Raw genomic sequence first — 15,303 nt, 5'->3', positions numbered from 1 at the left:
ATTCTACTTGGTTAATCAACTAATCTCATCAGCAATTAATAAGATTATCAACAATTTTTAAATTGCTGCCCTTTTGCTTGTCATAATCCTCTCCTTTGGCTGTCAATGACCCAGAACTAATGTGACAAACATGAGATATTGTTTTCCAGACGTATTTCGATCACCGCTGAAATCTGTTTTTGCCATTCCTAATTGTTTATCCTTGTATATGATGATCCCAGAAAGTCAGATATAATGCAATGTTCAAATCACTGTGACCGAGCTGTTTTAAATATTCATTAGTTTATAACAGTCGCCTAAGGTTATTTGAATTTGTGCCATGAATATGCATGGCCTGCAATGAATGTGCATTTGTTTTTAATGCTCAATCCGTTAATGCTTGTCTTCATTACTTCACTCTGAAGCCTGCATAATAAGCTGCACAAAACAAAGCTCTGCTTTTTAAAAGCGCAATTCTCTTTGGAAGCCTATTTGTTTCTGTTTAAATGAAACAGGGGTGCCCAACCAATTATCTCGCTGTCATTTCTTTTGACAACTACAAGACACATTGTTCACCTCTTTTGCGGAGTGCAGCACTGAAGGGCATCTGTCTTTTTCTGAAATGGAAAGTCACAACAGAAAATATTTCTACTGTTACAAAACGTGATTTATCTGAGAATGTCACAGAGTTGTCAGTGAAAGGCAGCAGAGCAAGCAGGTCATATGAGATATGTCTAAAACCTACAATAGAAAAAAAAGATTGCTGTTTCAATTATATCAAAACGAAAAAGAAAGAAATAACAACAAACCTCTAGCAATCCTGCTGCACTGAGCAGGTGAGGTTGACTAAAATTGCAATTTTCTGCAACATATCTAGTTCTCTCATTAGGTACTGTAGGAAACCTGGAATAAATAATTAAATAAATAAATAAATAAATAAATGTCTTTTGGTTTTAAATGTACAAAATGTACACTTTGGGCAACTGGGATAATTTCACACATCAAGCTGCAAACAAAGTTTGTGCATTTCCATTTCTGTATTTAAGTGTCTGAATAAATATACCTAAAAGAAAAAAAAGCCTATATTGTTGATGACCTTATGGTCTCTTTAATGGCTCGATTGGGTTCTTTTCTAAACTATTTCTGAAATATCAATAACCACAGCTGTCAATACACTTTTTATGCCACTGCTTTACAAAGTTATGGCTTTCTCTGTCCTAAATGCCAAGTGAGGCGAAATCAATCTACTTTTGCAAAATAAAGCAAGCCCAATTAAATCAAGTTAACATGATCTTCTAACAGTCAGTAACTCTGACATGGAAAGATCTTGGAAGCACAAAAACATGTTGATATATACACTGTCAACACACTTACAATATACTGAACACACAAATGTTGAGCAATATGCAAACATGTGATGTATATACATATACAACACAGAAAGGATGTAGGCTGCTTTTTAAAAAAAAGATTAATGCATTAAAAATCATTAGGTAATTTAGAACAGGTATGAATTAAGATTTACTGCACAAAACCAGAGCTAAGCCAGAGTGAGTATTGGACATATTACTTCTTTAAATGTATGCTGCTGCAGAGATTGCTTAAAAGCTAAAGTAAATAAAATTGGGACACTTTGTTGGGGAGCTCTTCTGCCTTGATAAAGATGTCTGTTTACATACAGTAGCATGTTAAAAACATCTTGTTAAAGACACATTAGACAGACATTGCCCTGCCAAAAATATTAATCCAGAGCCAAATATTTAAAGATAAAATTCCCACAAAGAGTCATCTGAGTGAATATGAGCCATAAGCTAGTAAAACTGGCAGCTGCTTTTATGGCAGCTGGGGTTTTCCCCCTCCCTAACTGGCCTCATTAGGCCAGTAATGAGACAGGGGCTGGTACTCTGTTTCAATATTTAAATGCACTGGCAACCCTCAAGGCTCCACATTGGGGCTGTTCTACAAAGTCCTCCTCGACCTCTCATTACTGTCTGTTGGTGAGGGTCCCTCCCTCTCTATTTATTTAATTTTTCAAAGAGATGGATTTTGCAGACCACCTTCCCGGCGGTACAACTAACCAGACCTGAATGACAGAAGAGGTGGGGAGGGGGAGGTTTGTTGAACATGAGACCCAAGGGTGCCACCTATTACCCCATTTGCCATGATGGAAAAAACACTGAAAGCTACTGGTGACACAGGGATTCTCCCTCAGCAATGAGCGTTCACACAACAGCATGTTACATTTCACAGTATCCAGTCATCCAGGACTTGGCTCCTTCTGTCTCAGTTCAGAGATGCTGACAGATGGTCAGTGGTGTTAAGAATATAAGTGCATTTTTGATGGACAGCTCTATGTTTTATAATACCAGTGTTGATACTCTGCCTTGCTGAAGTGATGCAATTTTAAGTCTAAGAAACGGTTCAAACTGACAAGCAGCTGTAGCAGAGGATCAACCCTTACATTTGAATGGAGAAAATAGCAAAACAAACAGACCAATAAGAATAAAAAGAACTTGCCTTTACAGATTTTTTTTTGTGTATAACCAGGAACATTTTTTATCTGTCTGTGGAGTAGCAAGGATATTTACAGAATAAATTTTCCTTAAAAAAAGACGCATGCCTTCTGGCAGGTCAGAAATCTTGAGACTGGGATCAAGACTAAAGCTCAAAACCTAAATAGACACAAAATTATGTGTCCAAGTAGTATATGATGGTCAATCCACTGCTCTCTATCCTGTAATGATTTAGCTCTGTTTGCTGCGGGATCGATGTGTGCTGAAAAAGAGAATCCCAAAGCAGGGTGAAGTTTACAGAGCTTTAGCCTTAGGCTAAATGTTGTACAAAAATCAGCAACAACATCCCTTGAGATGAAGCGTATCTGTTGCTCCAGCTGAGCTTGTACTTGTAGGAGGTTTTAAATGTGCAGTGAAGGATAGCTGTTATTGAAAAGACGTGTATCCTTAAGGTAACGCTGTCGACTTTTTATTTGTTTTTTTAACAGCAGTGAAAGAAGACTGCTGAATGATTAGTGCTTTAGTTTTCTAGCTATCTCCTCCAATTTCCTGAGTTTATTGTTGGGCTTTTGTCAATATAACACAACGCAGCCAAAGGCTTGTTTCTTCATTTCTGACCCTGGTTATACTGGCAGCCTATTTCCATCCACCCTTTTTATTCTTTAAGGATGCAGCAGACATAAATTTAATCTTGCTTATTATACCTTTATCAGTATGAAATTAAGGTTAATTGACTTGGCTGGGGAAACATCAAATGAAACATCCCTAATGGAAGGAAAATGAAAATAACGTCATTTCCAATTGCTTTAAAATATTTCTCAATATACAGCCTACTTTCCTATTCCTCTCCCTCAGAAATAAGCTCCTCTTGTCCCAGGAGATAATAAATGAATTGAATCTCCCCCCTCCAGCCCCACCAGCCCTCCCCCAACGAACCCCAACCCCCCCCCCTGCTTCTTCCTTATCGGTCATCTATTTTTCCAGAGTAAGCTATTACTTGCTGGGGTTGCTAGGCAACAAGAAATATTAATAGCGGCTATTATTAGCCAGCCTCTGCTAGAGTAGTACTAAAATGTGGAAGTGGGAAACATGAATGTGTTACATAAATCTCTGGACCTTTCACAGTGTGTGCAAGTCTCTGTTTGTGCAGTGATTTATTGCGATGATGGTTCATTTATGAGAAAAGGGGGTGTGAAATAAGAAAATGGAACATTACCCTGAAGGGCTATTTGAAAATAAATAATTGCAAAGGTGAAACAAAAGCTGTTTAAGAAGCAGGCAATCCATCCAGGTTTGCTTCTAAAATGTTACTGACTAAAAAGGACTGCTTTGTTTCACATACTTCTGCATCGCATTACAACAAACTTCACATACACCCAAATACATTGTGCAGGCTATCATGTTATCATCAGCTCAACTAAATTGTTCTTGTCTTGTCAGAACTTATAGCCACACTAAAAGGGGACTAACTAATGTTCTTGTGAACAGCCTATTTCTCCTGAACCAAGCATATTTAGCTCATATAGTAGCCAGTGGATTGTGATCTAATCCTTAAAACTGGCTTTAATGGAAGCCTTAGCTTACCACCCTGGGAAAAAAAAGGAGCTTGCAACTTATGCAGTTTGATTCTCAAAATCACATAAGACCTGATTAACAGAGGATAAATGCCACGGATGCTCACATTAAAACATAAATATTCATGATGGAGGGTAGAGAGAAAAAAGTAATATTTATGTCAGATGAAAGTATATAACACTGAATAATTCACCACACAGGCCATCTATAATTCATCTGATTCGATCCTATGATTAAAGCATTTGAATGTGTTTGCCAGGGGTGTTTACATGTTCAGTCTGAGGCGTGTTTAGCACAAGAGAAAGTCCTTTCACAAAAGGGGGCGAATGGGCATCCTCAGCATCTCTTTGAAAATGAAAAGTCGCTGACAAGGGATACCCCCACCCCTCAAGATTTTCTGTTCAAAAGCTGTGCCCTGTTGCCCCCCTTCCCCACCCTTACCCTCTTCCTTTTTTTGCTTTGCCGATCTCAGTGAATGAAAATGTACAACGCAGAGTTTCTTACTCACTTTCTCTGCTCACTTTGAATTGGGCAGCCACATAGATATAAAGAAGCTCTGCTGCAAAGGTCTGAGTGTTAAGGAGGAGGCAGGTCTGTATTTATAAAGGTTGTATGTATAAAGATTCTGTGTCTCCGCTTCCTTGGCCTCCAACAGAGCTAATTGCCTGTGTGAAAGAAAAACTCTTTGCTTTAAAGAAAAAAAAAAGGTTTCAGAGTATTGAGGGCAGCGCACAGAAGATTTAGTGATTTTATGTTTCACTGCTGTAAAAAAAAAAAAAAAAAAAAAGCTTCAGTGAGGTATTTAAACAGACTGAACTTTCCATGACAGGAACATGTAAAACCTTTAGACAAAATGTTCTCTGCACTGACTTGCTGGCTAACTTCCAACGCTTTGTCTGAGAAGACTAAAAGCCTACAGTGCCACAGAGCTTGACTTGCATGATCCTGAAGGGCCGGAGCTAAAAGGGGACCAAAAAAAAAAAAAAACTTACCGAGTGCATAGGCCCAGAAAGGAGGTGAGTGTCCTGACCCAGCATGTTGGACATCATGAGGGCGGGCAGCTCTGGGTAGGAGTAAGTGTTGAGCAGACCATTGTGAGGCAGAGAGTGGAAGGGGTATCCAGACTCATGCTCCATGAGATGCAGCAGAGAAGGGTCGGCATGGTTCGGGGGTGTGATGGGGGGAATCTCGTAGTCTTCATCCCCTGCTCCTCCTCCTCCACCACCACTGCTGCCTCTGCCCTGACTAGTGTAGCTCTGAATAAGAAAAGAAAAAAAATTATATGCAGGAGGAAAAATCCAAATGAAGATAGTATGACTACATAAACACGTATGTGCTTCCATCTTAAAGCTGTCACCTAAAGAAAGAAAGAAAGAAAGAAAGAAAGAAAGAAAGAAAGAAAAAGAAAGAAAGAAAACTTATTTTAAAGCATTTCAACAAGTTAAATTTCAGCAAGGATGTAGCAGAGCAGAAGCTTACTAAAGATGTTCCAGAGTAATTAAAAAGATCCCTAATTGGGCTCTAAATGCACCTGTTGATATTTGTTGTTTAGACTTTGCTGTTTGCTGCATTCGCAGATACAATACTGCAACACTCAATTCAGTCTGCTGTACTGAGAATAAAAATAATTAGAAATGCAAATTGTTGAGCTTAGGAAAGTGTAAAGAATTCATTCAGCACAAACATACACAGCAATTTAATTAGACAACAACATCTGCTGTACAGAATCATTTGCTTCAGAAATCTTGACAGCTTTGAAGCAACAAAGTGTCAGCCTGCACGCCTTTAAAATACAATTAATCTAATTCATTACATGGAAAAACACCACACAGTCACTTAGTGGCTATTTTATAATCCCATAATTATAATGGCAATTATGTCTTTTTTTCAGATAGAAAACAAAAAAGAAAATAAAACTGGAAAAAAAAATAAACCACCCAGTTCTCATTATGAAATGTATGCAGAATATCAAAGTGCCCCCCGTGGGTCAAAACAGATGGGGGTCACTCTTTATGGCACTAATAAGGTGATACATGAGCAGTGTCTTTTCCTGGGCCTATCTTGACATAATATTGCAATGAGAAATATGGTTTTGTGCTCTCAAAAAGCATACTGAGGGTATTCACCAGGGAGTGAAAAAGCAATTTTGTCAGAGGCAATCTGATGCCAACTCCCTTTTATAATGACTGAAGAAAATTAATCATCACAAATAATATTCCAGTGTCAGCCATTCAAGAGCTTTTTAATAGAATTTTTATTATTCATGTCTCGTGGTACACATCAACTAGTCCGTTCTGCAACATTTCAGAAATCAATTCAATATCATCTTCGTGTAGGCTGTCATCTCGCCTGCCAGCGCAGCAATTCATCTTGAAAACAAATACTTTTAGCAAACAAATGGAAAGCAATGGTTGAGAAACAGCTACAATGTCCCCACAAGCAGAACTGGTGCTTGAAGATGGGATAAAAGTCTCATAATGTGCACTATCATTAGGGAGAAAATAATCATAATAATAAGAGGGAGTATGTTTACTATCAGGGGTTGATGTGCCATTTTCTCTTCCCATAACACTCACTCTTATTGCACTTGCTTAGAAATAATAAAAATATTATCACTGACAATTTCTTTTCCCACGATAAAAGTTTTGTCTGTTCTCTTTGTCATCTAATGTTTAATGTTGTCATTTGCTACTTTTGTTAGCAAACGTGATGTTTAATTCAAAGCAAGCATTGACAAATGTTACTGTAATATATGTAGTTTCTGTTTATGCATCAACACATTAACCTCTTAAACTGAGGCTGGACAGATCACTGCACATACAGAGTCACTGAAAGACACAAAGGAACTGTAACTACTTAATTCTAATGCTAAAAATTTCACCCACAACCCCCTTTACTGCAGTTTTTAGCTGAAACTGTGTTATATTTTTTGAAAAATTGATTGGTGATGGCTACAACATTTTTATGCTGATCAGGCCCACTCCATCGATGCGTGTATGGAGAAGCACTACGTTGCTATATGGGGTTCAAAGCTGAAAAAGGCAGGGAATTAATGCTTTGATATATCTTGCAACCCTGACTGATGATTACAAAGATGGAAAAAGACAAGTAGGGGCTTGTTTGGCAACAATGAGCAATTAAAACTGTTTGTCTTGCATGTATTTACTTAAATGATAAATTAGAAGTGGATACAAAATCTGCTTATTCACGTTTTACCTCTGGTCCCGGGTAAGAGTAAAGCAATGTTTACAGTATTATTGATATCTTTAGTGTAAGCAGTTTAAGAAGTGAATCAATTATGCAGACGAGTACAACTTATGTTTCAGGCTCTCCCTTCCTCCCCAAGACGAAACATACTGTCGTCACATGCATGTAGCAAGATTTAAATGCTGTCAGAGGCTATTTTATGACCATGTCTTTCTCTGCTTTTGTGATTTTTTTTTCTTTACAGCTTTTTATGATGCCCTTGGAGATAAGACGTAGGACAAGGACATCACAAGTTTAACATTTTCAAACATAAATAAATAATTCATAAATAAACTGTCTTTCGGGACATGTAGAAGAGGAGATAAAAGAGACTGAGGTCAGAAAGAAACGCCAAATGTTGATTCAGCCTTCTCTCACTATAACCTTCCAACCCTTCTGCAGAGGTGAAACTTAAGCAAATCTGTCATTTTTTTCCTAGACAAGGACATTACTTTGGACCTTTGAGGATTTTACAGAGAAATTCTCCTCTAATTTTCCATCTTTGGCATTAACATGATAACCTTTTTGTTTTGTACTTGTGACTCCACATCTAAACACTATATTGTTCCCACTTTTTAACATAGTTTAGAGATTTGAGATGTTGCTCTGAGGCAAATCGACTGTCATCATGTATAAGCCATTCCCTGGTTCTTTTAGAAAACAAAAAAATAGCGTGATGACTCACCCCATAGGAGCCGTGCTGAATTCTTATTTAAAGCAAATCCAGGCTGATAAAATGCATGACTTCTGATGTTCTATGCTCAAATCTTAAAACATATCTAAAAACTGACTGCAAGATGAAACTGAGGAGAACATTTAATATCTTAATGTATTGTTTGTTTTGAATCTAAGATAAAATGACTTAACTCTGCATTGGTAAATTAATGAACCACCGAATTTTCACAAAGAAAATTAAAACATTCTCAAAAACTGCTGCATCAGAAATGACAAAGAAGGAACATTGCAGAAATATACACTGCAAAACATTCTGCATTGTAAAAAACCTTTCAAATGTAGCTGAAATAAAGCTTGTGTGACTGAAGTTGATCCACCAACATGACCTCCATAACACTCTGTTCACAGCACATTTTCAAACACTACTGAGGTTAGTTAGTGTTAAACCTTGAAATGTTTTGGTCCGGTTCAGGATGCAGGAAAATAAATTTTATTTCTCTTTAGATCTTTAGGACACACTGTCTGCACTGTTCTTTGCATGTAATCGGATTGGATTTGTGTAAAAAAATATCTGCGTGGGTTGCTGTGGTGAAAGTGTAATCATGGTCCATGATTTCACACTTCAAGTTATCATTCTATCAAGTCACAGACTCCTCCCATCACTCTGGATGTGACATTGTTGTATGTTGTATTACAATACAATGACAGGTAAGACAACAGAGGTTTGAAACCTGATTTTGTCTCGTCAGAAAGATGCAATGAAGAAATCAGATTGCATGTCAAAGCACCTGCAATTTTACTGTTCCTTTTTTTGTTTTACTAACATTTTCTGTTATGCACATGGATGTGACAAAATGAATGAATGAATGAATGAACAATTAGGCTGGCATTGAACCACCCAGTGATAATATTGCTCACCTAATGCCACAGCTAATGCCATTGACTCACACCGGCCCTTCTGAATTGACTCCTAGTTCATTTGATTAGAAAGTCTGGTTTGTTTTGGGAGGTGTGAATGAGCAAGTGAACTCTACACTAGTGACTAAAACTTATGTGGCAGAAATGTAAGTTGCCCTATATTAACCAAAAGATAAACAAGTTTTCTTTTTTCTTGTTTTCATCTTCTCCTTCATTAATTCTTGATGCAGTGCTGCTTCAGGCAAGGAAGGGAATATGTTGCTCAGAAGGTTCAGTTTGTTTGACTAAGTGAAGTGTGAAAGCAAACTTGGACCAGATGATAATTGCATCCCTCAATTCCCCATTGTCCTGAGTCCAGGAGACTATTAGGTGTATGCGACCCAAGGCTACGTCCATACTGCAGGCAACAGTGGCCTAAATACGACCCATATCTGTTTTTTATGACAATTTAAACAGCACATATCTGAGTTATTTCACATCAGACCCAGGCCAATTTAATATATGGCACTAAATTGGATACATGTCCAACCGTAGTTTGAATGGTCATGTTGCATTTCATCTGACTTTTACATCATTTAAGTGAAAGTGACATCAGAATTCTGTGCCAGAAGAGGCGGGATGTGGGAAAATCAAATGTTAATTCCGTAAACACAGCGGGCTGCGTGTGACATCACATCTTTTTCAACACATTCGTGTTACTTCAGAGCTGCAGACTGTTAAAATGGGAGTCTGATTGCAGTCACATTTAAAATATAATGTGAACAACTGGAATTGTGCATGAACCCTTTAATGCTCTGTGCATCATATTTGATAAAAACTGCTTCTAAAACCTAAAAATTGGCCTAAGTCCCTGTTGTATACAATCTGGCATTTGTCTTCTGACCCCTGGTGGGTACCTTTTGCACTACAATATTTCTGACAAATCACATGTTATTAAACAGTACATATAAGAAAATTATTATTCATTTATTCATTTATTTTTTCTTTAAAAGGGTCAAATGATGACTTCAGATTACAAAACAAAACAAAAAAAACAACAAAACTGTGTTTTCTGCCCATTATTTCTTGGGTCAAGTGTTAAATAAACAGTTAAGACCTGCAGTGTGGATGTACCCTAATCAAAATAAAAAAAAAAAAGAACAGAAAAACGAGAAACAAAGCAATGCTCTTCTGATTGCTTTTTGCAAAATCACTATTGAATACTTAAAGTAAATCTTACTATCCTCCTGAATGCATGCAGTCTTATGTTTATGTACAGATCATACTGACTACATTGAATAACTCACATGAGACTATTTTTAACTACCCAAAGCAAATAACTTTGGTATGTAAGCATGTAGGTTGAAAAGTCTTTGTGACCAAACTTAGCTCCAGCTTGTCAATGTGTATTAAGTAGTTAAGTTACCTTTAAGTTGAAACACATTTGACAGCTTTTCTTTAAGTTTTCCTGACACAAATGACTGAGAAGAAGAGATGAAGTCATTAGCTTGGTGATGGTGTCATTTATGGCCCATGAGGTGTTTAGTGGAAGACAGCTCATCTGGGAACAATAATGTGTTCGTCAAAGGAAGGAGAATGAAAATGATGCACACTGTACTAGAAAGCCTGTCATGGCTGACAGGGAGGCAAAGACAAAGACAAAAGCTGTCTGTCTAAATGAACTTTGTCATTACTGCATCAACTTTCCTGTAATAGAAAACTTTTTACAAACTTACTAATAATAAAAAACAGTATCCCTTGTGTCACAAAATCAGAGAACTTTGAATGAGTGTACAATGTCCTATGGAAAGTCATCCAGCCATATGCTTCTTTGTTAAAAACAAAATGACAGAACAGCACGGTTTGGGTGACAAACAACAGCTGGCCATGCATATATAAAGATTTTCAGGTCCGCCCCATGTGTGCCAGATAGATAGGCGGCAACAGTAAATCTTTTAAACATCTTATGGGGAATTTCAAAATTCACCTTCAAAGATGAATGTTGCAGAACAGAGAAAGGGCAGAAATCAAACTCATCATCAATAGGTGTCAAAGCTGAAGTGACCATTAAAGCGATGCGCTGCAGGTTCCACAGAGGCTATCTGACCCGGCTTTGAAATGACAGGGAACTCCATTTGGATGATGTATCAAGAAAGGCAGACCGTTTAGTACAATAGAAGAAGAATAAAACAGCGGACCAGCTGAGGCTGACTGACAGAAAGACAGAATTGGGATAAGTAAAATGTGTATGTGCGTGTGTGTGTGCGTGTGTGTGTGTGAGCCATGTACGATAGTAACTAAGGGTCACAGGTAACGTCCGTCACTAAAGGACAGGTAGGCTGTCCTGGGCCTCATCCAATAGAAAAGGAGTGAGCTAACCTCTTCCCTGATCTCCCATGCACTGGTAATTCTCTCAAATGTCACATCAAAATGGATCTCATTTAGGTGGGTAAAAAGGACCTGACTCTTCAGTGCAGATGTGGGTGGACCCGAGCTGGTTTGTACATGAACTCTAAAAACACAGCTGCAAAGGAAGTGTTTTGAAAAGGTGTGAAAAAGGGGCACGTGCAGCACACTTATGTCAGTTCAATTTAACTCAGTCATAGATAAAAGATAAAGGGTGAAAAAAACATCTTTGATCTTTGCACTGGAGCTGAAAAGAGAAGAAAATTCTTCAATGTCTGGTACAGTAGCTGCATTTTTTTTAAACAAAGGGTGTAATACTGTGATCTTAACCATATTTCCTATTCTTATTCATTAGAGCAAATCAAATAAATAAATAAATAAATAAAAAATGTTGTCTCATAGTCACTCATCCCCCTCAGGGAAACATGGAAGCCCCAGTAATCACATATGGCACAATAGCTTGCCCATAATCCCCTTTATTTTTATTTTCATGATGTCACTCTCTTTAAGCCCCTATGAGTCGCAAACAGAGAGGAGAGGGTAGAATGGGAGGAGCAGAGAAGAGAGGAAAAAGCAAGGGAGGGGTAAAAACAAATGATGTGGATCCCTCATTGTTCTTTCTCTATGCCCTCATTCCAGTCAGGGCAATAAGAGAACATTGTGATTTACTGTCAGTGAAGCGCAAGAGTGCATCAGAGAGAATCCACTCCGGCAGGGGCCATTAAAATAGATTTAACTTCCCACAGTATTAGGCCAGATGTCTACACTTCTATTATATTTCAATCAGCCATGACCTTGGTCTCCACATGATGAGAAAGATCACTAGGAGAGAGGGACAGAGAGAGTGAAAATATATGCAGAAAACCAATAGAAATATCAAACTACTTAGTCCCACTAAATCCCTGTGCGTCGTCCTGCTGCATATACATAGAGAGAGAGGCTGGGACTGAAATAGAGCCAAGGTTTCAAATTCTCTGAAAAGAGTGTATGAATCATTGAGTGCACTCTTGCTGCTGATAAGTTGCTGGTTTTATTTTATTTATTTATTTTGTTTTGTTTTGTTTTTTTGGGGGGGGAGGGAGGAGGGCATTGCTGTATTTCAGGAGGAACAGAGGGAAAACAACAAAAAAGAAATTCTTTAAAGTCTCATATTAAAAGACAATAGATGAATCTATTCATATTCTTCAATTGACAAAAATGTCCACTACATAATCATAGATTCCTTTTTTAACACATTAGAATTTTTTCATCTTGCCATTTACACTCTTAATATCCTTTTATTTGGAATGAATGTTTATATTATTTCTATAAAATTCTTCCTCTCTGGCAACTATCCATTAATTTCAGCTCTATAAAAGCAGCACAGAGGTCACTGCTTGTTCTACATCAGAGAGCGATGATAATTGGACTTATTGGCTGACATGGACTGACCTACATACAGAACTACCACATCCGCAACTTACAATCCCTCCTAGCATGATCATGGATGATGTGCAGATGTTCCTCTGATGTTCTTCCAGCAGAATTTTTAGACATCCTTGCACTCGTGCTGGTTAAAAGCTAAAAACAATTTTCAGCCTGAGTTTGTGATATTGAGATTGTATGCTCTCTAGAAATTTAAATACACGGCGTACAATATGTATCTCCACTTCTTTCTGGTGACCTTGCCAGCGGCTCTGTAGAGCCTCAAAGAAGGAGCGAGATGTGTGTTGGCGTTTTCATACCCTCAATTTTCATTTTTCTTCCTTTGTCTCAAACGTCCCCCTATTTTTTCTTGCAGGGAAAGAATGCAAGGATAGAGAACACATTCAGTGAAGTATAAGGGGATGTTTGGTGGGGAGGGCCAGCATTGTGAAGTGAGGAGTGTTGCAGTTGTGGTGGTGGGGGTATAATGGTACACTGTGAGTCACTATTAAGTAACGGTGCCTTTTCACATCAGTATCGCCCACATTGGGTGTACAGTGCCAGGGTGTACTGAGGTGTCTCTGACTCAGAGAGAAAAGGAATGAGAGAGAAAGGCAGATATAGAGAAAGAGAGAGGGAGGATGGGATCATCCTAAAGGACAAACAACATCTGTATCACTATTAATATTTGGTTAACTCTTCTGGCCAGCTGCTTTTAGTAGAAAAAAAAGCTTTCTTTCCTTTGTGCTGCAAACATCCAGCTTCATCAACATCTGCCAAACTCATTTAATTTACTGTATGGCACAAACTACAGGTTTCAAGAAGGAATCCTAAAGAAGCATGTTGTAATTAAAAGTCAGGTTCTAGGCCATTTCTGTTTCCTAACCTGGTGCACTGGATGGTTTGTTACGTTGAAGGATTTTTGAAAAAGGTCAGTATTCAGAAGAATTAATATTTATTATTCGTAGGTGATTGGATTCAGTTGTGTACCTCTCTGTTCAACAAATGAAATAAACTAACCATATGATGACAGAAGAACATACTACAAAGAATATATCACAATAACCCACGAATTAGCAGAAGCTGTGTAAGATTTCATATGAATTTGAGGCAAATCTTTGAAATAACATAAAACCTGTTTCTAGTTTGGAAAGATAAACTTTATGTTGGCTTAAGCTTACTGTAGAGCCATTACAGTCTTTTCATCTTGTTCTAGGGCAGAAAGTAAATGACCACATATCCCAGAATGTTTAACTATTCATTTAAGTTGACTCAGAAAAGTCGTTGGCAAACCTCCCAGCACTTTTGGGTTAAAATTATCCAAAAAGCCTTCCCTTGTTTCTTGATGGAGTCTTCCAATTTTCTTCTAAACATTTCACATCAGATAAGTTACATGCAAAGAATTTTAAATGTTTTAACTGTTGATCAGGATTGCTTCTAGTTAACAATCCAAAGCTACAATAGATGTAGATATAGTGAGGAATCAGTCACTTAAAATTCAACACAATGGTCCTGTTAGTTTGTGTTCCTGATCTACAACATCATATAACGCATCAGGAATAAAGATTAACTGAACTTAACTAATGTGGACCGTGGGAGCTATTTTCAGGAGCATAGGGGTGGATGGGTTAACATGGATGTCATGACAGTGTGGGGAGTGTCAAAGTCATTAGAAACACAAAAACAAATACACAGATCTATTGCCTAAAACAGACAGAAACAAAAAAGATGAGAGAGTCTCCAGCCAGCCAGTTTAGTTTTCTGTTCTGAACTCGACCACAGCCGCTGCTCTCTTATAGCCAGCCAAATCAATAAAGACACGCGGCTCAGTGAGAGACCTGGAAGGAGAAAAACATTGTGGCATAAACAGGCGGAAACTTGCTGACGACCATTGGGCCCTTAAGTTTTCTCTCCTGCAAAGGTGCACAGAGCAACAAGTATAGCTTTCCCTCTTCCAGCCGCTGGCCTGTTTTTCTCTTTTTTTTAATTGACCTCTATCTCTAACCAGCAATTTCTCCCAATCTTCCTTTTTCTTTCTCCATAATCTATGCACATGTACACACATAGACATGCATCCATGTGGACTGATTATACTGCAGAATATGGAGAAGCCAGTCAAAACATCCAAAAATACACATAAAAGAACATGTCTGCATAACCACTCAAACTGATCAGGTCTAATAAGAATCCAAATGAAGAATCCTTAATGCCCATTATACAAAATTAGAACTTGTGCTGGCGTAGTTGAAAGAAAGTATTTTGGTTTGGCTGTGATCGTTTGCATGCAGCTACTACCGTGCTACAGAAATATACACAGCAGTCAGCATTATTTTACATGTAACACAGGTGACAGGTTGTTAATGAGTTAACTGCCATCTTTGAGTCTAAAATTATGTTTACATTATTCTGTCTGAGTGTTTTTTTTTTTAACATTGCTGTTATTAGGAGCTGACGTGTCTGTCAGGGATACTTTTCAATTGTTGCAATATTACTTGTTAAAACAACCTTTCACACCTTGTTTTCTGCAAGTGCCCCCACCCCCCATTCTCAATCCCAATCAGAAATATGGAATTATTTTAATAAACGGAAAATTATCATTCAGTGAGCA

The 15,303-nt window shown here is 37.9% G+C and overlaps 1 protein-coding gene across 3 annotated transcripts in view; it reads right to left on the bottom strand.

Annotated features, from left to right (window-relative positions):
• The window catches only part of LOC121652108 (thymocyte selection-associated high mobility group box protein TOX-like), an 80,107-nt gene that overhangs the window by 20,167 nt on the left and 44,637 nt on the right, over positions 1-15,303 (bottom strand). For all 3 annotated transcript variants that reach the window (XM_042004678.1, XM_042004679.1, XM_042004681.1), the window contains one exon: positions 5,060-5,323. In XM_042004678.1, coding sequence (XP_041860612.1) covers positions 5,060-5,323 — 264 coding nt within the window. The remainder of the gene's footprint in view (positions 1-5,059; positions 5,324-15,303) is intronic.

This window comes from Melanotaenia boesemani, chromosome 13 (assembly GCF_017639745.1).
Source record: "Melanotaenia boesemani isolate fMelBoe1 chromosome 13, fMelBoe1.pri, whole genome shotgun sequence".
In the NCBI taxonomy this organism is placed as follows: Eukaryota; Metazoa; Chordata; class Actinopteri; order Atheriniformes; family Melanotaeniidae; genus Melanotaenia; species Melanotaenia boesemani.
The sequence above is the reverse complement of the archived record's forward strand: the minus strand, read 5'-3'. Positions and strand labels throughout refer to the sequence as shown.